General features: G+C 40.7%; 1 protein-coding gene across 1 annotated transcript in view; it reads left to right on the forward strand.

The window, feature by feature from the left end:
* The first annotated feature begins 556 nt into the window (after positions 1-556).
* The window catches only part of exd3 (exonuclease 3'-5' domain containing 3), a 42,431-nt gene continuing 15,962 nt past the window's right edge, over positions 557-27,025 (forward strand). Inside the window, exons 1-19 of the mRNA XM_069163507.1 lie at positions 557-688; positions 1,627-1,672; positions 5,598-5,662; positions 7,150-7,311; positions 7,522-7,707; positions 7,844-7,897; positions 8,072-8,211; positions 8,301-8,407; positions 8,627-8,700; positions 10,147-10,185; positions 10,327-10,493; positions 11,082-11,235; positions 11,385-11,583; positions 11,681-11,793; positions 12,387-12,570; positions 12,736-12,908; positions 13,631-13,849; positions 14,688-14,741; positions 14,869-15,000. Of these exons, the coding sequence (XP_069019608.1) occupies positions 686-688; positions 1,627-1,672; positions 5,598-5,662; positions 7,150-7,311; positions 7,522-7,707; positions 7,844-7,897; positions 8,072-8,211; positions 8,301-8,407; positions 8,627-8,700; positions 10,147-10,185; positions 10,327-10,493; positions 11,082-11,235; positions 11,385-11,583; positions 11,681-11,793; positions 12,387-12,570; positions 12,736-12,908; positions 13,631-13,849; positions 14,688-14,741; positions 14,869-15,000 (2,271 nt within the window). The 5' untranslated portion in view covers positions 557-685. The remainder of the gene's footprint in view (positions 689-1,626; positions 1,673-5,597; positions 5,663-7,149; positions 7,312-7,521; positions 7,708-7,843; positions 7,898-8,071; positions 8,212-8,300; positions 8,408-8,626; positions 8,701-10,146; positions 10,186-10,326; positions 10,494-11,081; positions 11,236-11,384; positions 11,584-11,680; positions 11,794-12,386; positions 12,571-12,735; positions 12,909-13,630; positions 13,850-14,687; positions 14,742-14,868; positions 15,001-27,025) is intronic.

Here is a 27,025-nt window from a genome sequence, read left to right on the forward strand (position 1 = left end):
TTTGCCTCTTGAGATGTGGTGGAGTAGAATTATAAGGTTGCATAAAATGGAAATACTCAAGTAAAGTACAAATACTTCAAATTTGTACTTAAGTGCAGTTCTCACGTGGATGCACTTAGTTTCATCCCAACATTGTATGTTAGGTTAGGTTAGGTTAGGTTAGGTAGTTACTTTATTAATCCCCGAGGGGAATTTTTTTTTTCGCTACAGCAGCATACAGAAGCAATAAGATAATAATAGAATAATAGAAAAGCAATAAAATAGCAGTAAAAAAAATATAAAATATAAAATGCACAGTATATACAGTATATACAGTACAGTGTATATATCTATATATATATATATATATATATATATATGATATTACAAAACATATATTTACTCTCGTATGTACAATCTATCTACTCTAAAAGCGACGGATAGGTGGCATCTTATATAGTAGTCTATGTTGGGTGGCGATAGTGTTCATCATCCCAACCTGTCAGAGGCAGCAACGTGCCGCAAGGTATCCAGTCCGCCGGAAATCCCAGACGGAGGAGGAGGAGAAGAAGAAGAAGAAGAAGAAGAAGAAGAGCAGGAAGTCGCAGTAACAGCAGAAGAAGACGAAGAAGAAGCTGGCGTTTACTTGTAGTAACAAGCGAGGTACAAGTTTACCTGACGATAACTAACTGGAAGAAAGTACTGTATGGTGAGTCATTTCGTACCGATAACACAACTTTACATTATTGTAATGAAATATTTGTCGCCGGTTGACACCACGTAGTAGAATATAAAGAGGCAACGCTGTGCTGGAGAGCCACTGTAGCAGTTAGCTTTACGAGCCAACTAAGTTAGTACATTATCACAGATCGGTCGGTTTTGTGGCTTTTACGTGAAAACAAATCTGGAGCAAATACGACAGTAACACTCGCTCGGGTGTCGGTCTTTGATCTGACCGGTCCAGACCACAGACCGCAGGTCCAGACAGGCTGATGTTTGCTAACAGAAATCCGAGTACTGAGGAAGAACGGTGCGTTTTCTCACCACCAGGTGGAGCTAGAAGATTTAAAAACAACAACAACAACAAAACAAACAAAAAAAAACACACACACACACACACACACAAAAAAAAAGCCTGGTCTGCAGGTGCTGTATCTCATTTCTCGTTAATCCCCTGAAATAGCGCTGTTTCCCGGACAGCGCTTGCATGCCGGAGCCCGCCTCTCGAGAAACAACCAGACTTCAGGCCTAAAAAAACATCCTCAGCCTGAAACCAAGTCTCTCAGCCAACTGGCATCCAGCCCTTTCTCAGGCTGCTGTTCCCACAGCTTTTTCTTGTTGCTGTTTTAAACTGCTGTATGTATAAAATGTTCTTTTGTTTTGGTTAGAGTTGTTTTGTTTTTTATTTGGTACGGTGATACTATTCAAAGTATCACAAGTATCACTAGTTGCCCAATATAGTTGAGCACATATCCATAAACATGCTGCTGAATGTGCTGTATGTGGGATATTTAATCTTTTGCTTACGTATTACTGTATGCTCTATACACACATTCCTAAAATATCTGTCATGCTGTGGCAGTGATATGTTTGAACTATAAGGTTTACAATTCCTATTTAAACGTCTGTTTTTCTGTGTTCCTACAGAGAGAGATGGCAGACATGGCGAGCTACACCAGTCCAGAGGAAATGGGTCAGTACTGTACCACAGTTTCACCACAGACACTTCTTTTTCACAATTTCATCTAGAAAACCACACACATCGGGGTTAACTGTAGTGTTGATGATGGCTACACAAACTCCAAAGGTACAAGACAGAGCTGAGTAATATCTGCAGGCAGTAGGTGATTTGTTATTATTTAACTAAGGGATGGCCCAATGGAAGTATTTTTCAATACACAGCAGAGTTAGGTTACTGATATTTCAGAGCCGGAGCCATAGATTCTAAGTTGCGCAAATGTCAGTCAGATAAAGGATGAATGAGTCAGGCAGACTAGTCATAACTGACTAACATATCCAACGAAACAACCGCTCTGTCCCTGCACTCTCTGATAGATAGATAGATAGATAGATAGATAGATAGATAGATAGATAGATAGATAGATAGACAGTTAGATAGACAGACAGACAGACAGTTAGTTAGTTAGTTAGTTAGTTGCATTTATAGATACAGGAAAGCAATAAGCGATAAAATAACAGTAAACTAGGAGCTGGAGAGGGGGGATGGCAGGTCATCAAAGGGGATTGCACGTTGGTCATTTTGCTAACTAGGGGTATGGCACCCCGCCTCATTGCCCCTTAAATTGCCTGCTTTCTGCAGTGAAATATACAGTACGATGCTGTTGTTGGTGTTAATGTCAGATAGCATAACGTTTATGCAGTGGTAAGGCACATGTATTCTGATACCTTTTGTCCAAACTATATTACCTCTAGAGAATGTGGTTCAGGAGAAAAATGACAGGAGAGCAACACGATAGAATTGTCAGACATAGTTTTAGACAGCTGCTTGTTGTGTTAACTAGTGCCTGACTATGTTAAATGACCCCTTAAAACGTTATTATTCATGTCCTTATTTAACAAGTGAATATTTTCTTTATTATTTTTTTTGAAAATAATCTTGGGTCCATTGATAGATGGATGAAGAAAACTTTAAATTCCGACCACAACTTTTTTAGACTACCGCAGCAATTACGTCAAAGTATCTCCTAATATGTTCCCTCTGTGAATCTTATGTCTTGGACTCATTTCTGATTTAAAGCTCTCTTTATACGTGTTCTTTGACATTATTTAGCTCAACACCACACAAGGATTCCATTGGTTATTTAACTCGTATCGGCATTGTTGTTCTTTTTTTTCCTCTGTAGAGCCTGCAGGTGTGTGTCACTGCACATTTAGAAAACCCAGGTTGTAGTGGGTCATTTATGGCGAGGCAATTAACATGTAAACACTGCTTTAATAAGCATCATATTCTGCAAGTGCTGGTGTTCTCTTCATTTTCAAGCCTCGGCAATAGCTCCAGCTGAAAGCCTTTTCTAGCACCTACAACAAAATACAAAAGAAGAGAAGTGCTTGTAGAAGAATGTTGTGGCATTCTTCCAGTGGAGTTGAGCCACTTGCACAACCACTGCCAAGTCACACTGAAGTTGTTCTGGTGGCTGTAGTGACACCAAATGCCCCATTTAGACACTTGATCTTTGTGTTTCCTTTATTTTGGCAGCTGCCTGGCAACATGCAGTCAGACATGCCTGTGGATTTAATGTCTAATTCTTACTGAAATCGTTTTGGGAGAGTGGGGGACAACGATTGTGTCGGATTACATTAAAATCCACTTAGTGAAAATGTCGTATTTTCTCAAGTTTCAAATGATCTTGTGTAAAAATAAATAAATAACAAAACAAAAAAAAACTTTCTCAGAGGTGAATGAGTGCATGTACTCTGTGTCCCATGTGTTTGTACGTGGTGATAGGGTTATTATGTTGTAATGAATGGGGAGCCTCTAGCGCTATCATTTGTCCACTAGCCGAGACTGTAAAGAAGCTACATGCTCAACATTCCTCTCTTCATACAAACAGAGAGTCTGAAGTGGATTGTGCTGTTTGTGTCCGTGTGAGTCCCTGTGCACGTAGTATATACATGTTTGTCAGTGGGATGAATAGGCCGGAGTAGGGCGTATAACAGCAAAGGAAACTCTCCAGCCTTTCAAATGTTTTAAATTAAAGGACCTTTGAGTGGATCATTTCAGAGTTTATTGTTTTTCTATGCACGTCTGAGTCTATTTAATACATAACTAGCATGCTGTAATGGTGCTGTCAGAGCTGTGACATCGTGGTGATATACTGAAGAGTATTTTAATTTGAAAAGACTCCTGTCTGTAATGCAACAATTAAGAATCTATTACAAAAATAAAAACAGTTTTATCAATGATTGTCACATTGAGTGGAAATTTCTGGAAGGTGGGAAATGCACTTTGGAGTGATTGAAACGAATATTGAGTATGAATGATTTCTACTCAATGGGTCAGCGCATCCAAATGCACAGGCATAGTGTGGCATTTTCTTAAATAATAGAACCATGTCTCAGAACATGAGGCTGGTTTTGTATTGGCAAAAAGGAGATTGTTTTTGACTTTTTTTCTTCTTTTTTTTTTTTTACTGTGCTGTTTTATAATGAGAAAAATGAGGAACAGTGACCTGCTAAACTTGTAAGGAAATCAAACGCAAACGCAATCACGGAAGTGAGACATTATTAGTCACGAGTGTGTTTTTGTTATTCAAAATAGGAATTCAGGTGAGTTTTTTGAGAGGAGTTGAAAGAAAAGAAGCACAAGGATTTGTGCTGCTGCTAGAAGATAACCGTAAAATTTGTGATTGCAAGGCAACATGAAAGAGACAAAAAGTGTCGGAGGAGGAGAAAGGAGAAAGGAGGAAGGAGGAGGAGAGGAGAGAAGAGGAGAGAAGAGAAGAGAAGAGGTTTTGGTCTGCTTTCCCAGGCTATGCATCAGGAAGGCTGTATTTTTTACACCATGACCAGCGCATAGCCTTTTCCTGGGGAAATCCGAGACAAAATCAAGAGAGGCTGGTGCAGGGAGGGAGAGGAGAACAGGAAAACTAGCCCTGGGAAGGAAGGAGGAAGGGAGGGGGTAAGGGGGAAGGGGGGAGCAGGTACGGTGGAGGCCACACAGCATGAGCGACATAGAAAGAAGCTGGAGCTTTTGGGAAGGCTCAGTGGAACATACGCAGAAGCAGACAGAAAACCGTGAAACACACATGCACACTCACATGTTCCTCTTGTTTCCAAGCTCTTCTACCCACCGTGGCATTCCTAAAATGCGCCCCGAGAGTCTTCTCCAGAGTATTTTGGCTGCAGATTCAGCTGGAATGCAGAGCTAATGCTGGGTTCCTCTACTGTCCAACCAGCCTCAGCTGTTAATCCGATGTTATGGCTGCTCTGACATGCCTGTTAAAGAAATAGCATTTGACGTTCTGGCTACTCAGCTATGCCTGTTTTAACAAACAATATTTCCAGTATATCGCATTACCGATAAGCTAAGATTTAGGTGGGATACAAAACAAGGTATTTCAAGATGTTTGGCAGCAAATTTGACTGTATTACATGAGCAGCGATGGCAAATCAGCACCGCGGCTTTCAGAATTGTTTCATGACCTTTAATAAACTTATATTTACGCAGCCAGGTAGGTTGTTGGTGCCAGGCAACCTTGTTTTAAGTTGTTGATAAACATTTATTTAAGCAGGTAATTAATTGTGCAAGTGGGGGGAAAAAAAAAAAAAGTGGTTTGTCATTGGAAGATTCAACTGAATAAAAAAATGAATTTAAACTGTTGGGAATGTGACCAACTTGCATAGCCTCAGCAGTTTAAGAAAAAAAATATTTCTTTATGAATGACATTTGTGAGGTTTATACCCAAAACATTAGCATTTTGTTCAGTTTTTATTTTCACAAATCAGATTAAGTTTTAGTACCTGACTACCATCTAGTGACATGTCAATGGCCAGAGTGAAACCCCACGTCATCTGTGTGTGTGTGTGTGTGTGTGTGTGTGTGTGTGTGTGTGTGTGTGTGTGTGTGTGTGTGTGTGTGTGTGATATTTCTTCCCCAGATTTTGGCCTGGCCGTGCTGAGAGACGAACTCTTCGAGCTATGGAGCCGGAAAGATCTGCAGACAGTAAGAGTCACTTTCACAGCGTGCGTCAGGTCCATGTATGCAATATTCAGTGTGTGTGTGTTTACAGTGGGATGGAGTCTTTGTGTGTCTGTGTCTGCCTGAAGCACTTGCACAGCAAGGAGCGAGCGAGAGAGAGATTCCAGCATCTTTAAGTGAAGCTTACTTGTGTGTGTGTGTGTGTGTGTGTGTGTGTGTGTGTGTGTGTGTGTGTGTGTGTGTGTGTGTGTGTGTTAATGAGGAAACCAGACTGTCTGTCAGAAGGAAGGAATTTGTGTTGCTCTGAATGAACTTGAGATGTGTGCGAGGAGGATATTGAGTGGATGACATCTGTTTTACAAATTAAGACCCAGCGCGAGGCGTTCTCACACAGATATTATTTTCTCATGTAGGAAGTTTCTAATGCCGGCGTTTGCATTCTTAAACTCGCACCTAAAATGTGTCACAAGCTTCTGTGTCTGCCAGGCCCAGAGAGGCAAGTTACTGTAGCTGTTGGTCGTCATTAGCGTTTGTGGGGTTAAAAAAAAACAAAAAAAAAACGCTTATCAGTTCCCTCAATTTACCAAACAAGCTGTTAAAAAATAGAAATCTGCAGATGTTGATTTATCAGACGTATGTCTGAACCGTGGAGTATTTTTTTTTTCAAATTTACCCTCTCTAACGTGACTGTAATACCGCGGCCTCAAAGGAAAATTTTAAATTTTGTATGTGGACGTCCACTCAGTGTTGATGATAGCTGAAACAAGAAATTCCTCAATGTGTGCTCTATTCAATGAATAAGCTGTTTTCTTCTTCATAGCTGAGCCGTGCTGGCATTGCCTACATGTACCAGGATGCATTGCGTATGAGCTTCTGACACTTAACCCCCAAATCCTTAAGTTCCCTTAGCCAAGTCTCTCCCCGTTTTAGTGCCCAATCAACAACAAAACAACAAGTAGCCAGATGGGAAAGAAGGTGGTTATTTATCAGGAAGCTACTAGTTCTAATCATATACTGTAATGTTAGCAGGTATTGTTAACACCAACAACCCGACCTGCTCACAAAATGTTTGTCCGACGTTGCCGTCAATCACTACCATCATTCACTTTGTTGGCAAAAACATAGCGTTTGGGGACAAAAATACTCACTTAATGGTCTCGGCCGTGATGGATTTAGTTGTGTTTTGTAGTTTATCTTTAGTATCCTAAAGTAGGTCTCCAGCACACCTGTTTGTGCTGCGTATGTAAAATATGTCCTCATCCATAACATCCTCTGCACTCATAAGTTCAGATGCCGTTTTTGCCGTCGCAGATGTGGCTAGTTGCAGCACAAGCGAAGAGGGCAAAGTTTTGATTTGTTTTTGGACAGCGTCTACCCTTCTGTAATCACTCGTGTTTTGATAAATTCACAATTTACATGAACCTACCTTCAAGCTCTAATGTTTTCTACATTCACCTTTTACTCTCTAACGTGATGTTTTTACCACTCCCTCCTCCTCTGTTCACCCACAGCTACATTTGGTAGCCCTTAAGGGATTTTCAAACATGTCTGAGCCTCTGGAGACCTTCTTAACAATCCTTGAGAGCTGTCCGGGCAAACAGAAGGGTCGGAGCCACACCATCGGCCAACACATCCTCATGGAGTTCCAGATGTGGATACAGGAAAATCCTCAGGTAGCTGAGCCAGCTGTTTAACACCAGTGCTTTGGGATTCTTCTGCAGCTCCAGTCCAACTTGTGTCACCTTTTGTGGTTTTAAACTGTACATATACCATCACACTTTTATGTGTGTAGACAAACGAAATAGGGACCCACTCATGAAAAAAAACAGCCTCTAGTGTTTTCTTTTGCCATTTTTGTAAGAGAAGGTGTCTCCCTCCAACAGGTGAACCTCAGCTCACTCCCAGAGCAGCAAGCTCGGGCGCTTCAGGGACGGGCTCTGAGCTTACTAACAGATACCCACCCCAGCTTTGTAAACAACCTCGTAAGCATCTACCAGCTCAATTCCTTGGATCCAGCTATACTGCGGTTGCACATTGTGGGGTTACAGGCTCTCAACTGCTACAAAGAGGTGAGTGCCTGATTTGGTGTTAACATTTTTATGTCAGAATCTTTTCAGAAAAAATGATTTAGAAACTTGTGTTAATGCTGGCACAAGCAAAAAAATAATAATTTTGACACTGAATTACACTTTCTGTTGTTCACAGGCTGCAGCGCTCAGCATAAAGCTAGAATTACAGAATGGGCTAATTATGGAGGAGGTGAGACAAAACATTTGCGTAGATAGAGTATGTATTTGTGGTCTTTTGTGTTCCCTTATTCATAAACAGTTGTAGTTATAAACATGCTTTCAGCAAGTTTGATTGGAATTTCTCAAATTGTCCTGTTTTTAAAAAAAATCTGTATCCAACCTCATCTCCAACCTTCTTCTGCAGATGTGCGTACCGCTAATCTTACAGGATAAGTTTTCATTGGCAGAGGCCTTCGTCACAGGTCACCAGCATCTAGAACAACAACTGGTCACAATGCTGGACTCTTGGTGCCACCCCAGCTTCAGCGCGGACGAGATAAGGAAGTATGGTATATGTGTGAATGCAGGGGGACTGTATAAATGCAGGCATCAACAAGCCACTCGATAAACTGTGTGCATGTGCGTTTCTACAGGCGGTTCCCTCGGCTCTCTCTGTCCAAACACTGCATGGGACTGATCCAGCCCAAAATGCTCACCAAACACATCTTACGACTCCTGGAGAAATTTAAGATCGACCAAGGTAGGTGACAGGGCACGTGTCTGGTGGTTCATGTATATAGTATATATTAGCCTATAACCAAGCTGCTGTAGGCCAGTGGTTCTTTTTCAAGTGTTTTTGTTGTTGTTTTGCTTCCTTCCTGTGTGTTCTTTTGTGAATGTTAAGTGTTTTGGGACCACGGCACGTGGTTTTACTTAAAATAAATGATTATTCACTGGGGTTGTTTTTTTTTTGACACAGGGCTTTGTCCCAATGCTCTGCACAAGAGGAGACTAGACTCTCTGCGTTTCCTCATGTACAAAAGATTTGTGGAGGTAAGTGACGCAGTAGGCTTTCAATTTTATACAAATTATATTTACAAATATACCATCAAAGCAGCTACTCATCAGTGACTTTCCCTTTTCAGTTTGTATGAATTGATGACGACACTGGTAATTAATTTGACGTGGAAGATAGATGTCTGCTCTTGTTTGCTGTTTGAAATTCGTACTTTGCGAAGTTTTTCGGACAGTTTGTTGTTGGTGACTGAATTGTTTTGTTCTTTTATCTGTCGCTTTGGTGCTTGAGACAATGTTCATCACTAATATGAAGTAAATAGATCCAATTGATTTTGGTTTAGAGCAACACTGATTTGTTAATGCTCAGTTAGTCTGTCATAATAGTTGCAGCCACGTTTCTGTTTACTCATGGAAAGACTCCGGCCAGACACATGTCAATATTTCTTTATGACCCTAATTTCCAAGGCAAAGTTGAGAGTGTGGTACAGGTTTGCTTCTTTCATTGAAAAGGAAATTGGCAAATCATTTTTTGACACTACACCAATATGCCTGTTTAATTAAATTATAAAACTTTATTCTTGACTTTGAAAGTAGTGCATGATCTGTCAGTCTCTTAACTCCCTGGGATGAGTTTCCTGGATAGTACAAAATGTAGGTGCTACAGGAGTGGGGACTTGATCTTGCAAATATGTGTTATTCATTGGTGAATAAAGACACGACTTTTCTAAGGACATGTTTTTAAATCTTTCCCGAGGGTGAGGAGAGGCCTTGCTTGGCACTGCTGTGATGAACATTGTTTTTTACTGCAAAATTACTGTAACATTAAATTAGCTATATTTGAATTTTTATACAGCTGCATCTTTTGTGTTTTTAATACATCAAAACAGTTTTAAAGGTATTTATTTTATGACATTAATACAGTATAAACAAAATAAAATGGAGTAAGCAATATGTTTCAGGCTTAGTTTTGTCTGGGAAATGTTTACTGAACATTTAATGTTTTGGATAATGGATCTCATATTGCAGTTTTACATACAAATATGTCAGCTTTAATTACAGATCAAAATTGTCACAATTTTATTTTTAGAAAAACATAAGCTGTAAGAGAACACAGTGTACTCCGTTGTTTTTAAGGTGTAAGATTTAGTTCCTAAAAGCATGGGCAAGATTTTGAGACTCAACACTTTGGGTTTCAGACAAAACAAATATTTGTCTGTAAATACATATTTGAGGAACTTTGATTGGAATCTGTTCGAAAGAATCTATCAGCGAAATTGATGTAATATTGAATTAATGTCTCTTTGTCACATTGAAAAACTGCCAAAGCACAGCTGTGAGAGGATGGTGATGTGAAACAAGGACTTGTGGGAACAGACAATAATGATGATGGTGACACAACTGCTTTGGTGAAGACAAAATTGTCATCAGATTAGAGATTAGAAATTTTAAGCAAGTTTTTGCATCTTTTTCCTTTCCTCATAGAAAAGCATGACAGAGGAGAACTGGAGTGACCATGTTCAGGTAGGTTTTGCTTGAAGGCATGTATGGATATGATGCTGTGTAGAGCTAAACTGCGCTGCATTTTAAAAAAAATTATTATTAAGAACATGTATAGGATGTGTGATGACATTTCAAGTGCATGTGTGTGTTATCTATGCATAGTATGTGATGGGAGATGACTTCGAGCTGCAGATTCAGTTGGTGGAGATGCTGGTGAGGTACAGCGGTTTACAGAAAGCCTCCCAGTGGTCACTGAGATACAACGTCCCCAGAAATCGACTGCCCTGCGGGGTATGGGAAATGCAACAGAGTCTCCCGCCTGATCTACAGTGAGTTGGCCAAAACGTGCATAAACATATCCTGTTACGCAACTTGTGGTATGAACATGAATACTTTTTTTTTTTTTTTTTTAAGAAAAATAGGTGTAACCTCAGAGTTTTTGTCCTTGCTGTACCATCTGGACTCTGGAGTAAAAAAAAAATTGTCTCTCCACATCCCCTTTCTCACATTACAAGTCAGTCTGTTATCATATAGCTCACTGATTTACTGATCTTTAGCAACAGTTGCTCAATACTGTGTTATGTACCAAGATTTTGTACCCTGTTGTTTCTATTCAACCATTTGCATTGATTGTGTATGTTTGAATGTTGTACTTAATATGGGGTTTGAAACCAAATGTCCTTGATGGTCCCTTTCAGTGGTACTTTTTTCTAGATGTCGACGTCAATTCTTCTCAATTCTAATATCTAATATGCAATGTTTGTTGCCTTTTTTTATTTTGTAATTTTTCTCTAATGTTATCAATCCACTTTCTTATTGTTCTGCCTGATGTTATGTTGTTTTATGTCTCTTTCCACGATGCGTCATTGATATGTAAACTCACAAAAACACACACGTGTGTCTCCCCCCCCGCTCAGACAGATATGTCAAAGTGATCCATCAAAGACTGAGGAGTGGATGCCGTCTCCGTCTCACTGTCAGAAGTTCTACCAGGTGCCGCTCACCAGAGACAAGGTTCACTTTGTGGACACACTAGAAGCTCTTCAGAGATGTCGAAGCATTGTGCTCAAGGTACATAGAAGGGAATACCATCTAATAAAGGGGAAAAAAAACAACTTGTTGAAAATGTTTTGTGTCACAAGTTGGATAGGCAGGCACTTTGGGACTAGTGAATCCTTTTAAATTTAACATCTCTTATCCCTGTCTATCTCTTTTCCTAGGAAGGTGGCATAGTTGGAGTCGATATGGAGTGGCAGCCAACGTTTGGCTGCATCTCAACTCAGCAAGTTGCCCTGATACAGCTGGCAGTTTCTGACCAGGTTTTCTTATTAGACCTCTGTGCAAATGGATTCTGTCGGCATCCAGAAACAATCGGTTTCATCAGGGGCTTGTTCTCCCAACGAAATGTCCTTAAATTGGGTTAGCAAAAAATATGAAATCAAATTCATTCCTTTCTGTTTATAATTTGGCCCCTCACGTTTCTCCTTTTTTTTTTTTTTTTTTTTTTCACATTCAGGTTATGGTACGGGAGCCGGGGATCTCAAGTGTCTCTCAGCCACCTGGCACCAGTTAATAGAGAAACCGATGAAGATTGAGGGGTTCCTTGATCTTCTTAGTATACACCAAAAGGTAACGTTATCCACCCATTTACATAATCTCATAAAAATGGATTCTAAATGAATTCCAGCGGTTAGTTTAAGAGCATCACGCTTCCTTTATTAGTAGGGGTTTAATGTTTCATAAAATTCAGGTTCTTATTTATAGATGATGTCCTACTTTTAATTATTTTTTCAAAAAAATAATATCTTGCCTAATCATTTACTTAAGTATTTCTTGTCCCAAACTATGCCCAGCATTTTTCCAGATGTATGCAATGTAGCTGAAATCATCATCTCTGGGGTGGATATAAATGTTGAGATAGCAACATGGTTCTGTAACTGATGACGTTTCTTTTATCATCTGCTGGAATAGGCTATGTGTCGAAGCATGTGACGAGTCCCATTGTATTGTATATTTCAAAACCACAATGAATGTCAGGTTGAAACAGGATGTTTTGGCAGAACATTAAAGGGACTGTTGAAAGATTTATTTATTTTTCTCAACTTCGACATAATTTAAAATGATTAAGGTATTGTGACTGCAGCTATGGAAAAGTGTTTTTAGTGGAATGGATATTCAAGACTCGGACATGAAATTTATAATGTCTGTAATGCCTTACACAGATCCAGCGTGGTAAAGTGAACCGGACTCAGAATGGCCCTAAAAAGGTTCTGGTAGGAGATGACTGTGCAGAGAAAGGCCTCAGTCTGCTGGTACAACAGGTCCTGGGAAGACCCCTGGACAAAACAGAGCAGATGTCCAACTGGGAGAAGCGGCCACTACGCATCAGCCAAATTAGATATGCAGGTAAGGTATTATGCATGCACAGACAGACAATGACAGAGACAGATGGTCACTGCTCTCGTCTCTATAGAATATAAGAGATTATTTTGTTATCCCCTGACAAACTGCAAACCAATAAATTCACCCCCTCTTGCTCTCTCTTTTTCTCTCTTCTTAACCCTCTTCTAGTGGCAGATGCCTACTGTTTGCTGGATGTGTACTCTGCTCTCTCCAGAAACCCAGCATGGTTTGGGCTGCCAGCTGACGTGCTCAGCATCTCTTTCGACCAATCACAGATGAGCAAAGACAAGAAGCGGAAGGAGAAACGGGGCAAGCATACGAAACAGGGCCTTGGCAACGAGGTAAGACGTCAATTGGCATTTCTCCATAGCTATACTTGTTATTGATACTTTTAATTTATTTTTGTTAGATTTCCTAGATGTTCAATAAAAAAAACACAAAAAAAACCAGATAACACCTAGGTCAGGGAAACAGACTCTCTTCCCCTCTTCTTCAATTTTAGACAGAAAAACAAATGGGTTGTGAAATTGTAGGAGGCAGAACATGGAAATAAATAATCACATTAAACCGGTAGGTAACTTTAGGAGGGCATTTGTATCAAAATGACATTTTGATAAGAGGTATGAGGAAGCAAAGAGGGTGGCGTGTGTGTGTGTGAGACAAATTTTCATTTGAAAATTAGACAAGAGCAGTCAGTCACCAGAACATTGGCAGGGTTATATCAAACTGCAATCATGAACTCGAATCAACCCTTTTTTTTTTCATGAAGAGCTGCTGTCTTATTTTAACTATTCCTATTGTTCTTTGATAACATGCGACCCTTCACATGACATGTAAATGAATACAGGGAGCCTCCAACTGCAGCACCAGGGTTTGAGCCTCCAGCCTGCAGGGAGGGACAATACGTATTTGACCAAGACACTTCAGCAGTTCCTACCAGCTCCATGGGTGCAGTTGTATAACTCACCCTGTGCTTTGACCGCCCTGAACTGTTGTGCAAGTGAAAAGAAAGTCCCCCTATGGGGATCAGTTAAGTATCACATTATTGTCTCTGTCCATTTAGGAATGTCAGGGGGCTGAAAGGGTCAGTCCCCCTGGTTGTGCCACAGAGAAAGGCCTCCTGTGTGGCGAGAAGCCCTCAGAAGATTTCCCCCCTCTGCACCCCCAGCAGTTGCGGGTGGTGTGTGACAACATGCTACAGGGACTGGGGAGGTACCTGCGCTGTTTAGGAGTTGACGTGGTCATGCTGGAGAACACTGATGATCACAGAGTCGCAGCAGAGGTTAGTTAATAGACATTATACACAGACAATGAACCCAAGATTCACTTACAAAGTTAGCCAAAGTACTCGGGATGTCACAGTAGCAGAAATTCTTTTGTCCGTACCAATCCCATTAAAATTTCACAATTCTGCCACAAAAATTTGTCAAATAAGAGTATTCCACCATGAACTCTTTTCACAAAATTTTTTGCAGACAATGAAACTAACACATACATCACAGACTGAATGGTAACTGATGATGGTGGCCTGTGAATATTAGGAGCAGCACCCAGCTCACAATATTAACTATTACTGCTGAAGCTCAAACATTGTTAGCCTTTGTTGTGTTTGGAGCGTTGCTACAGCCGATGTCAGCTGTAACAATTTGCTGCATTTTGGCAACATGTTGGTATTATAAAGATTATATAAAGGAGTCTATGTAGATATCTGGGTGCCTGTCGTTAGGGGGCTTTATCCTTTTTCTTAGAAATGATCCATGATTTGTAACTTGCCCTTGACTCAAACACAAGTGATCTCTATACACAAATTTTGGTGTGTTTTTTTTTTTTTTTTTTTTTTTTCTTTCTACAAGTCACATCAGGCTTGTTACTGCACCTACACTTGCTCCTGGCATTCCACATGTTGTAGTTTTTGTCCCGTGTCTTCAGCACCTACGGCATCTACGGTACCTACAGTACCACAAAAAGACAAGTACCTAGTTTTTGCCTCGACTTGGTCCTGAAGCATCAGTTCTCGTGATATCCCCGTAAAGTACTGCATTTTATAGATAACAATCAGTAGTAGTGCTACATTAATTTAACTTAATTTCTTTTGTTTTTGTTTGAATTTGTTGTTTCAGTTAGCACAAGCTGAAGACCGTGTCATACTCACATGTGGACAACCGTTCCAAAGTGTAAGTACACATGAACTCATAATAGATCTAAAATCTACAATCTCTTGATGCATTTTGTGTGTTTGATCGCGTGCACTTGGGTGTGCTGCTTGCTAGTATACATCTGTTGTCTCTGTGTCCGTTACAGTTGCGTTCCCAAGTGGGTGAGGGTCGCTGTCTGTCCTTAGACTGTTCAGAGAAGGCCAGAGACCAGGCTGTTCGAGTCCTCAGACATTTCAACATCCAGCTCACTCCCAGCGATATCTTCAGCCGCTGTCAGGTACTTTTGTGTGAAATGTTTGTGTTTATGTAGTGTGGTGAAGGACACGACACTGTATGAACCTCAATGGCTGAGCTCTGTGCTCTTTCCCTAACTAAAATAATGTCTGTGATTGTCATGACAAATAAATGGGAAAATAAGCGGAACTAAAACGTACCGAGTGCAATAAGTTCATAACAAAACAAACAAATGAAGGGGACGGTAGAGAAGTGGGTGGAGAGTGGAAGACAAATAACTTGTGTATGATTTCACAATCTGTGAATTAAAGTCTATGCTTGCTTAATACATCTATATTATTTGCATTTGGTTGAAACTTAGTGAGAAAGAGGAAAAAGCTTGAGTTTCTATATCAGTGAGAAGTACAAGCAACATGAATACCAAGGAAGTATTTCTGTGATTTTATAACCAGCTGACCTCATTGAAGTTCCTGAATCATTAAAAAGCTTGTGGCGGCTGTGGTTTATTGTTTAATACAGAACAAAAGCGGAACAGATTAATATCTGATAATGGGAAGGCTAAATGGTGAGAAACTGACATATTTGGAGTGTTTTCAGTCAGGCAGTAGGGGCCTTGACATGTAAAACTAGGAACAGAAGCTGGCTCAAGAAGTGAAGCTACACACAACTTGAGCAAGATACTTGCACCACTGGCTCTGAAACAAACTCACACAGGAACAGGACTTTGTTTTTCAAGTATTGCCTAGGGTGAGAGAATGTCATGGTTTTCACCTCTCTGCATCTTGGGGTCTTGTTCATGAGTGAGATTAAGATGGAGAGAAATTGGCGAGCAGATCGGTATGGCATTGGCAGTAATCTGGGAGTTATGCCAGATTGTTGTGGCGGTAGCAACTGAGAGAATGACATACAGCGGGCCAAAATGTGTTTCACTGGCAGGGCATCTGGGCTCACGTCTAATGAAAGGATCAGGAGCTTGAAGTTGAACCACTGTACTTTCATGTTGTGAAAGTAGCAAGTTGAGACTGTTTGAGTATCTAATTAGTATCCCTCCTGGTTGCTTCCCCGTGGAGGTATTCTTGGCTTGTCCGAATGGGGGGAGACCCTGAGGCAGACCCAGGAGACTATGAAAGGGATTGAATATCCCTCCTCGCCTGGGAATGCCTTGGGATGTTGTGAGATAGAAGGAAGTCCGGGTGACATCACGGCAGTCTTGTACAGGTGGTGCAAAATGGAGGGATAGATGGCTAGATGAGAAAATAAATTGGACGAAAAGGGAGAGGAGAGTTTGAAGGTGAAGATTTGATTTAGTTTTATGTGGATGAGAAATGATACTAGATATAATTCAATTCATATTTTCCTGACAAACCCTTCAGTATCATTTTCTTCTTTGATACTTTATAGATACACGTAAAGGAGTCATTCACCTTTTATTAATCAAATTCCTTTTTATCTTGTTTGTGGAGCCTGGAAAATATTGTTTGTCAAGCAGATGCTATCAATATGTGTCAGATTTATGGTACCTGACCTGTAGGTATCTCTGTGGGTGGCTGTTTAGGAAGACTGTGTGTGCTGTGACGGCTGTGTGTGTGTGTGTGTGTGTGTGTGTGTGTGTGTGTGTGTGTGTGTGTGTGTGTGTGTGTGTGTGTGTGTGTGTGTGTGTGTGTGTGTGTGTGGTGACTGGGAGGGGAGTCTTTGCAGGACAGTTTCTAAACTTGGGTGTTCTGTCCTGCTCCTAGTAGGGGGGCCCAAATGTGTCAAGATACACCACCAGCTGTGTTTCTTTTAAACTCAAAATGTTACAAACCTGGACCACCTTGATGCTGCCTCCTGTCTGGATGATATGATGATGACACAAAGACTTGGACACCCAAAACGAAACAAAAAATCCAACTCAACAAGCAGTGTCCAAATGGTCATTCATCTAAATGCAACATTTATTGGTGACACCAACACCACTTCAAGGGGAAGCCACTCTTTTGTGGCCAAATGAAGGCAAAACGTGACCTGTAAAATAATTAAGTCTTTCACATCACTCTTAACAGCTCTGATCTTTAACATCAGTTTGGACAGCAAACCTGAGAAAACCTTTGTCCTTTGATGTGCACAAATTTAGTATCTATCTTAAAAAGACTGAATGTAATTTTACTTCAGTTAATCCATGCTGATTTTCTCTAATAAAATATTAATTATAAAAAGGTCAATTTCTAAAATTTAAGACAAATAATAGCCTAGTTTAATACGAGTGTGCGTGCGTGTACGTGTACGTGTACGTGTGTGTGTGTGTGTGTGTGTGTGTGTGTGTGTGTGTTACAGAGAGCGAGAGAGAGAGAGTTTCACCCTGGAGGCTGCACTGTGGCCCACCCAGGCAAAGTTAACCCTTTTGTTATCTGATTGTAAACCTCTCTGATTAGCAATGGATGGGTTAGTTTCTCTCCCTTTTGACTCCCTGTGTTTCTGCCTCATTCACGCACACGCTGATGAATGTCACAAGAAAAGGGGAAAAAGACAGGAGAGATTAACCACAAACTTGTGGTATGTGTGCACATGTAAAGACTGTGCAGAGAAAGGGTTAATGTTTGTGTCTGTGTATCAATAGGCCACACAGAGATTTTGGAGGCATAGGAATGCGCGTGTCCACCATGGAGATGCACAGAGGGGAAAGGAGATGTTGAAGGGCCTCGTGTGTACGTGTACTTGTTTGCGTAGTTGTACAATGAAGAAATACTGCGTTGCATTTTTGCCATGATTTAAAATGTCATGTATGGGTTCGGGGCGGCACGGTGGTGCAGTGGTTAGCGTTGTCGCCTCACAGTAAAAAGGTTCTGGTTTCAAATCCGGGCCTGGGCCTTTCTGTGCGGAGTTTGCATGTTCTCCCTGTGCCTGCGTGGGTTCTCTCCATCTTCCTCCCACCATCCAAAAACATGCGTCTCAGGTTAATTGGTGGTTCTACAAATTGCCCTTAGGTGTGAATGAGAGCGTGAATGGTCCTTGTTTCCATCTGTTTCTATGTGGCCCTGTGATGGACTGGCGATCTGTCCAGGTATACCCTACCTTTGCCCAAAGTGAGCTGGGAAAGGCTCCAGCACCCCCCCCCCCCCCCCGTGACTGCTCAGGATAGATTATAGATGATGTATGGGTTCGATGCATTGATCTGCAAAATCTCCCACCATATGAGAGTTGTGCTCTTTTATTGGAGTAACTGGAAACAAATGTTTCTATAAGTATCCAATCTAAAAAAAAATTGAAAAAAGCAGGCAACTTAAACTTTAATTTGTTTGTAGGAAAGCAGGATGGTGTTGTGCATTTGTATGAAGGGCCATCTAGGGTTGCATATTTCAAGTGGCTTTGAATGTTAGTGCTGAGTTATGGCGCTGGTCAAGGATACATATATTTACACCTGTCCCAACAAAAAAAGTTCATTTAAAGCACATCTCAAAGGAGTACCACAAAGAATGACATGGATAACATATAGAGAAGCATTCATTGTTAAATACAACATTTTGTTTCATCTGTATTCTGTCTTCAGATGTACCTGTTTCTACTTTGGAACTTTATTTATTTCATTTTCAGCTTTGTTTGATAGAGCCTGACCAATACAGGATTTTTGGGGCCAATACTGATATCAGGAAGTAAAAATTTCCGATATCAATACATTGACTGTGGTTATCAAACACAGGTGAAAATATTTTATTATGGCAGGACATTTTCCAGTTTAAAGATAAACTTTATTGTCCAAAATGACATGAGTGCATTGAAACAGTGAACTGTACTGGCAATGTGATCATTTTTATAACAAAAAAAAAAATCACAAATAGAACAACTTCTAAATTATGCCAAGCATTTTATTTTGCATTGTTTTGTAAAAGATAGTTGAGCCCTTACCGATATATTTGTGATAGGCCAATATTAGCCAATAAGATCATCCAAAACGATTAATCAGTCATCACAGTGAAATCATAGTTGTCCAAACAATTTCAACAACACTTCATATTATTTCAGCAGAAGAATATCCATGTTTCACTTATTTCTGACTCAAATGAAAACTACACGATGTGAAGTTACAATAGAGTGTTTGACTAATATATATATATATATATATATATATATATATATATATATATATATATATATATATATATATATATATATATACTGGTTTTAACCACAAATAATATATTTATACATTTATTTTGAAACAATAATCATTTATTAATCATTTATCCATCTTATAACAATTTACACAAATAATATATTCCACACACACACACACACACACACACACACACACACACACACACACACACACACACACACACACACACACACACTTCCGTTGGGTTGCACTCTTCCATCAGATGTGCCATGCTGGCCTTTTATAGACATGTTGAGATTGCAGAGATTGCCTGAGAGATAAATGTAAAACCATCCAAACACACACTCACACATAAACAGTAGATGCGCGTACACAATCAAAACCAAAAAACTGACAAACATGCACCGATACCACCACGTACACACACTTCAGCACCTTCCAACACACACGCAGCAGTTGAAAGCACATAGATTTGGTCTCACACAGACTCAGGCGTAGACGCTGTTGCAGCCGAAACACTGGGTTCCCACGCACCAGACTACAGGGGAAGTGAAAACAAGAGCAACAGGAACCGCCACACTGAGAGGGAGGGGTGGGAGAGAAGGGGGGTGGGTGGGAGCGGGGGAGTAACGGAGAGGAAAAGGAGACGGAGGGAAGCAGAGAGAGAAGTGAGAACTGTTGTGATGGTAGGGAGGTAAAAAGAGGTGAGAGAAAGAGAAGTGCAATGAAAGCAGGGGAGTCAGTGATAGGAAGAAAGACAAAAAAAAAAAGGACATCCAGTATTTGAAACATATTGTAGAGGGAAACAAATCAGTTTGTGTGCAAGTGAGATGAGTGTTTGCCCAGTGAGGAAGATTGAAGAGTGAATGAGGAGGGTGGTTAGGGGCGGGGGGGGGGGGGCAAGGCGATAGAAAGACTTGTTGTCTGTCCTTTGATCTACAAAGAGAGCTGCGGGCTGAGAAACAGGAGGAATGTGAGAGGTTGAGACACATTTATTGTGAACCTTCTCTGGATGTGGGCCTACTTGTATCTGCATTTGTGCATATTTGAGTGTATGAGTGAAATAGGACTGATCAGGGTCAGGCTATATGTTAAAAACCCAGGAGATAACAGAGGATAGTTTTTATAGCTTATGTCTTCAAACCTTAATTTATATGTCGATTTGCATTTGTGCAGATGGCCACAAATATGCTGAACGTCATATTTATACTTGTGCATATACTTTTACAAACCTGCACACGTTTCTCGCCGGTGCGGCTCCTTCTTCATTTGTGTGCTGTCTCTGTTCGTGTGACGTTGATTCGGGTGACAAAACAGGGGTCGTATTTGTGTGTCCTGCCGTTTCCCACTCACCCTCCCCTTCAGAGACATGAGGGAGCGACAGCAAGAAGGGGGGGAGGAGGAGACAGTCGGGAGAGAGGGGGGGGGGGCATTCCATCGGCACGCCAAGACATTCCGAGGGAAACCATCCCAAATATTTCCCACTGTGTGTGGCTTCACATCTCCTGTTACACACACACACACACACACACACACACACACACACACACACACACATACACTCTCTCTCTCTCTCTCTCTCTCTCTCACACACACACTCACACACACTGTCACACACTCACACACACTCTCACACACACTGTCTCACACTCACACACACACACACACACACACACACACAGTTTGAGAAAGGGGTAGAAGTACAAGCACTGGGAGAAAGTGTAGTTCACACACAGCTCACTGTCTCGTCCACACACTGTACAGGCAGTTAGTGGGTGCAGTTATAAGTGACTGATGGGCTTTTGTCTTAAAGGCGATGTGTCTTTCTGTCTTGTTGTCGTGGAGCCAAATCAGGAAATGCCTTTGTGATTGCTTGTGTTACTCTACTGTGCAACTTATGAATCAGTGAACAAGTAAGACATGGCCACAAATCCTATGTCGATATTATCGCTTCACTGGAAATTAGCAGCTGACTGACCACGTCATAATTCATCTGAAATACAAAAATATTCCTGTTTGTTTCCTCTTATAAGTGATTTAAAGAGGAAACCGTCTCTTAGGAATTAGTCCAATGCAAAGTAAATATCTGTCGAATTTTAGAGTGTTGTATTTTAGGTAGGGCTGGGCTATATATCAACATTACATCAATGTAATGATATGAAACTAGATATCATCTAAGATGTACGATATCCTAATATTCTGATGACTTAAAGTTGTCTTTTGTATTTTCAAGGGTTCATTATCGTAAAGTTTCTAAACTTCCCAGACTGTTCTAGCTGTTCTATCTTTTGCCTTTACCCACTTAGTAATTACATCCACATTACCGATAGTTATCTATCTAAAATCTCATTGTGTAAATATTTTGTGAAAGCACCAGCAGTCATCGCCACAATATTGTTGCAGTATCAATATTGAGGTATTTGAAGAAAAATATTGTGATATTTGATTTTTGTCTATATTACACTGCCCTAATTTCAAGTCATTTACAGAGTTATTAGTATAGAATTAACAATAAGAATATAGGCAGATGATGGATATAATTATCACAATTAACACAATTTTGGTAAAGATACATTCCTAATATTTTTTTATAATATATATATATAAAATAATATAATATAATATATCATTATTGGCAGCAGCACGGTGGTGCAGTGGTTAGCATTGTCACCTCACAGCAAAAAGGTTCCAGGTTCAAATCCGGACCTGGGCCTTTCTGTGCGGAGTTTGCATGTTCTCCCTGTGCCTCCATGGGTTCCCTCCAGGTACTCCGGCCCCCTCCCACCATCCAAAAACATGCGTCTCAGGTTAATTGGTGGTTCTACAAATTGCCCTTAGGTGTGAATGGTCTTTGTTTCCATCTGTCTCTACGTGTTGGCCCTGTGATAGACTGGCGATCTGTCCAGGGTGAACCCTGCCTTTGCCCAAAGTGAGCTGGGATAGGCTCCAGCCCCCCCGTGACCCTGCTCAGGAAAAAGCAGGTATAGATAATGGGTGGATGGATATTATTATTGGCAAATGTGTGTAAAATCAGATATAGAAGAATCAAAGGGATGTTTACTCACAACTGTGTTCCAATATCAATCAGTCTGTTTTATTTGAAGTGCAGAATCATAATGCAACATGATCTTGATACACTTTACAATCACAAATAATACATAAACCAGAAAATACATCAAAATAATAAACAATCACAGTAAAGCATCAATGTTTTATATGCATTGCTGAGAATTTTACAGAACAGAATTTTTTTTTAATGATATGAGTATAATATACTGTATCAAAGTCTGCACTTCATCGTTGTTTATGGATTATCTCAAGAGCTCATTCTTTCTGTTCGTTGTTGAGAAAAAGTGTATTGAGGATATTTTAATCTCGACTGCAAAAAAAGAGCAGTGAAATGCTGAAGTCTTGTGAAGCCAGCAGTTTTCTGGAAGTGGTGTGAAAATCCCACAGAAAAAGTCTGCAGCTGTCAGAGCAGACTCAATAGGAGATACACATATGCACAGATTGATAAGAAGGAAGATGAGCCATCACTCATCAAGTATTTAAGAAATCAGGCCGGCTCTTGTTTCCCACAGTTAAGTTGGCCCTAGGATAGCATAGCAACGCAATGACACCTGCGCATGCATGATATATAGCTGTGTGTCTGTGTGTCTGTCTGTCTGTCTATCTGTTTGTCTGCATGCTTGTGCGAGAATATATAGTTGCTCAAGTGCCGCTGAGGTTTCTCTCCGCATTCAGAGGGGATGAATGTGTGTATAGGTTGTTTGTTATGACATTAAATTCTAGATGTAAGAATCAATCCAGTGATAATAATCTTGAATGGCCAACTTTTTGGTATTTCTAGCTTCCCCTGTGAAAGCTTGCTTTGTATGCAAGTATAAATGGTAAATGGACTGGACTGCACACACACAGTGCATTCATGCCTTAGTGATTGGCTGAGATAAAGAGGAAGCATAGTTGACTGTCAATCATATAATTCATCTGCAGTTAAACAAGAGACATACAGGTTGGCGTGAGCACCTGCATTATGTGATCTGTATATTTAAACACAAATTTAGTAATTACAGAGAGATACTAATCTCTGCTCTGAAGATGAAGCAAGTGATTCAGAATGGCTTATGCAGTCAAACAAAGACTTCAGTAGATGGTGGTGATAATCTGTCAAGTCAAGGAGGAAGACGTTCTTTCAGGTTGGACGGCAAACCTTTGAAATTCTGCGAAAACATGTCTGCAGAACATATGGGTGTTTTTTTTTACTGTTTACTGCCCCGCTTTCTTTGCTCATGTGCTTCCCCTCTCATGTTTTCTTTCTGTTTCTCGTTCTCTACTTTATTTCCCATCACTTTGTCTGAACATCATGTCTCTGTTTGATTTCTTCCCCTTTTCTTGGTCTGTTTTCACATTAAGGCAAACCAAAAAAATGTTCCATGCTCGTAGATTTAACTTTAAACTCATCATTTATCCATGAGCAGATTTTCGCAGGATCATTTCATATGCACGTCATAATATATATAAACATAACACAATGAGAATGCATACATGTATGCTACAGTTGCACAGTTGTATAAAAAAAGTTGTATAAAAAAAACCAAATCCCTTTCCAGCTGTGTTTCACCTTCTCGAACTTACAACATTTTTAAAAAGGTATCCTCCTCTGCTCCCCAACATTTCTATCTCTCTCTCCCTCTCTGTATAAATATCCTTGTCACCTTGAGTTTGTCCCTCTCACTTTCCATCTTCCCTGCTCTCCCTCACCCACAGTTCTCACCCTGCCTCCCCGCTCTGCTCCACTCCCAGTCTCACTCTCCGTTTCAGATTAGCCAAGGCGAGGAATCCGGTGCAGCCGGCAGCTGGAATGTCCTGTTTGTCTTGCTCTATTTGTGTGTGTGTGTGTGTGTGTGTGTGTGTGTGTGTGTGTGTGTGTGTGTGTGTGTGTGTGTGTGTGTGTGAAGCTGGTGAGGCTGGTGCTGCTTTTTGATTTTGATGTGTTCCATTGTCTGAGAGCCAAGCTGCTTCCTGCCCCTTGCTTTCCCCAAAAGCCTGAGAGAAACAGAGGATAAAAAAAAAAAGGAGGGGAAAAAAGAAGGAGAGAAATTGTGAGAAAAACAGGACTGGGACAGGCTGAGATAGAGAGAGAGAGAGAGAGAGAGAGAGAAGGAAGAAAGTGGAAAAGGAAGGCAAAAATAGCAATGGGTGATGGCTAGGAAGAGAAAGATAAGGGCAGGAAGTGATGAAGGGATGTAAACTGGAGGAGAGAGTTGGAGAGGGAGGAAGAGAGGTGAAAAGGAAGGAGGGAGAGCTTCAATAGGGCTTTTCCTCCAAACACCAATACAATGAAGTAGTGCGTAATTTCCCATGTCCCACCCCTCAACACACTCACCGCCACACACACACACACACGCACACGGACACACATGCACACAAGCACACAAAGTTTCTCATAGATGATAAAACTTTATTTTCTGTATTCAAGCAGTCATACTTTGGCCTTTCTCTCTCTTGCATCATCTGTGTTTCTGTGGTCTGTGTGTGGTCTGACACTGCGGACCGCACAGCCAATCCTGATATGAAAGGATGAGGACTTATTGGGGAAAATTGATCAAAACAGAGTGATAAAGATAAGGGAAGAGATGCAGAGGAAGAGGATGTCTGAGCAGTGAGAAATTAAAATAAACCAATTGCAAAGTAAGAAAATGCCAAAGGAGAGAATAATTCAAAATGCCTTTTGGGTGCATGTTGTGTGTGTGGTACATTTTGCCTTGAAAATGTGGACATGCATAAATGTGTGTGTGTGTGTGTGTGTGTGTGTGTGTGTGTGTGTGTGTGTGTGTGTGTGTGTGTGTGTGTGTGTGTGTGTGTGTACGCACGAGTAGCTGGCTGGTGGAGGAGCTTTGACGTGGCAGAGCAGCGCATTCCTGCTGGGTGGTGATGTCATGAGAACTAGCTCTCCACTTGCAGACAGACAGCCCTGTTTATGTTCCCCTCCAGAGGAGAAACCACACTGTGTGTGTGTGTGTGTGCGTGCGTGTGCGCGCGTGTGTGTGCGCGTGTGTGTCTCTGTCTGACTGTGTTATTGGCTCATGGGGGAGGTGGGGAAGCCAAGAGGCACTCGAGAGGGTCTACTTTCCCCTGCCGCTCAGGGAGAGGGAACCACTTACTGATGCCTTCCTCTCAAACATGCACAGAGAAAGAGGAAGTTTCTCATGTTTTGCAGAGCACAGTAGCTGCACAGCCAGACTGTGCTGCTGTGAGCGATTGCCCTCTGCTTCTAAATAGTATCCTAAGGGAGGCAGAATTCTTCGCAGTATAATAACAAACCTTGGGTCGGCTAATGACCATAGCGCCACACAGAATGCAGATCTTACGCCATTAAAATTGCATTCTTGCACACTGTGTTGTGAAAGTTAAAATGTTGCATTTCTTTAGGTTTATGAGGCAGGCTAAAAACATGATTAGGGCCTCCTGATATATGAAACCAGTTCCAAAAGTAGGTCAAAGATTTGTTGATTGTATCATATTAATATGGCCTACCAAAGTGCATTGGATTATCTTATCCAGGTTCTTTAAAGATGACCCGTGATTTTAGCTTCTACCACTAAAAGTGAAACCAAATAGGTAGCTTCAGAAAAATGTTATGAGAACTAGCCCTAACATTTGTGTTCTCCTCTCCCAGATACTGCTGCTATGATTGTCTTTGTGTCTGTGGTCATGGTTTAATGGTTTCCCTTGCGATAGTGAAATGTGATCTTTGGTCTTTGCAGCTTTAGTGAAGCATAGATCATTCTCCCACACTCCTCATGCACCACAACATCCAAGCTTATTCTACCCGCGCTGCACCCAACCACGATGATAAAGAACTCTTGTCAGCGGTGCTAATACCTGCCAGTGAGAAATAGCTGAGAGGTTTAGGGTTGTTATTATCACAACTCCGTGGCACACGGACCCACTTTAGTAGCTCGGGTAACTCCTCCACATGCAGTCATGCTTTTGGGGCAGCCATGCTTGCTCGAATGTGGTATGACAAGCGACCTCTTTTTTTTTTTTCAAACTAACATTTTAAGTGGGTTTTTTTTGTGTGATCTGATTGCTGGAGAATGAATGACTTGATTGCAGGTTTAATCTATGAATGTGAGCATTACATCATTTTTGGACTGATAGATTTAAGACTGCATGGTACCTGTTAATTGTCAGTTGTACCTAATTTCCTATGAAGCTTGAAGGGTTCTGGATATTTTAGTTTAATTACAAGACCAAACTGTATCACAGGACCCTTCTCTAGATGATAAACTAAAACTTCCTATATATAGTATATAATTGCATTTTTTTCTTTACATGTTTAGGACACAAGTATCCATTTTGGTTGACGTGTGACGGTTATAAAAAAAAAATTTGAGAAGAGCTGGGCAGGTTTGCGCTTACAGTATCAACATCCTCTATTGCACGAAAGTTGTCGTCGATGTTTTCCTAATGCAAGGTTACTAACGGCATCATTTTAGCTATCGTTCAGCTCATGATTGCCGTCTCGCTGCAGGATGAGTGTGTGTGGTCTGTTGTCTGTGCTTAGAGTCATATAAAAGTTCGGGATATTGAAATTCTGTGGTTGTATGTGTCTTCCTGTCTCTTGTTTATAGAGTTTTGTGACTATTAGGACAAAAAAAACAACAACAAAAAAGATCTGGAACAGATTTATAATCTTTGACTCCTAGTTTTATAGGAATTGAATAATGTATGCACCTGTAGAACTAAGAATCCCAATTGATGATAATTGCTTATATGACAAACTCTGATGTAAGAAGCAAATTCAGATCTTAGTTCATGGGAACTGGTTTCAGTTCAAGCCATTAAGCAAAAACTGATTCACACCTTCAGTGTCATGTGAATATGGTTGATGCAGCTGATAGCATAGAGACCAGTAAGGCCAGGAACCACTGTCCTACATATTTTCACAACAATAACCCCATCCGTCCCA

Source organism: Embiotoca jacksoni, unplaced genomic scaffold (genome assembly GCF_022577435.1).
Source record: "Embiotoca jacksoni isolate LCO1_2020_lvr unplaced genomic scaffold, fEmbJac1.0.p SCAF_10, whole genome shotgun sequence".
Lineage (NCBI taxonomy): Eukaryota > Metazoa > Chordata > Actinopteri > Embiotocidae > Embiotoca > Embiotoca jacksoni.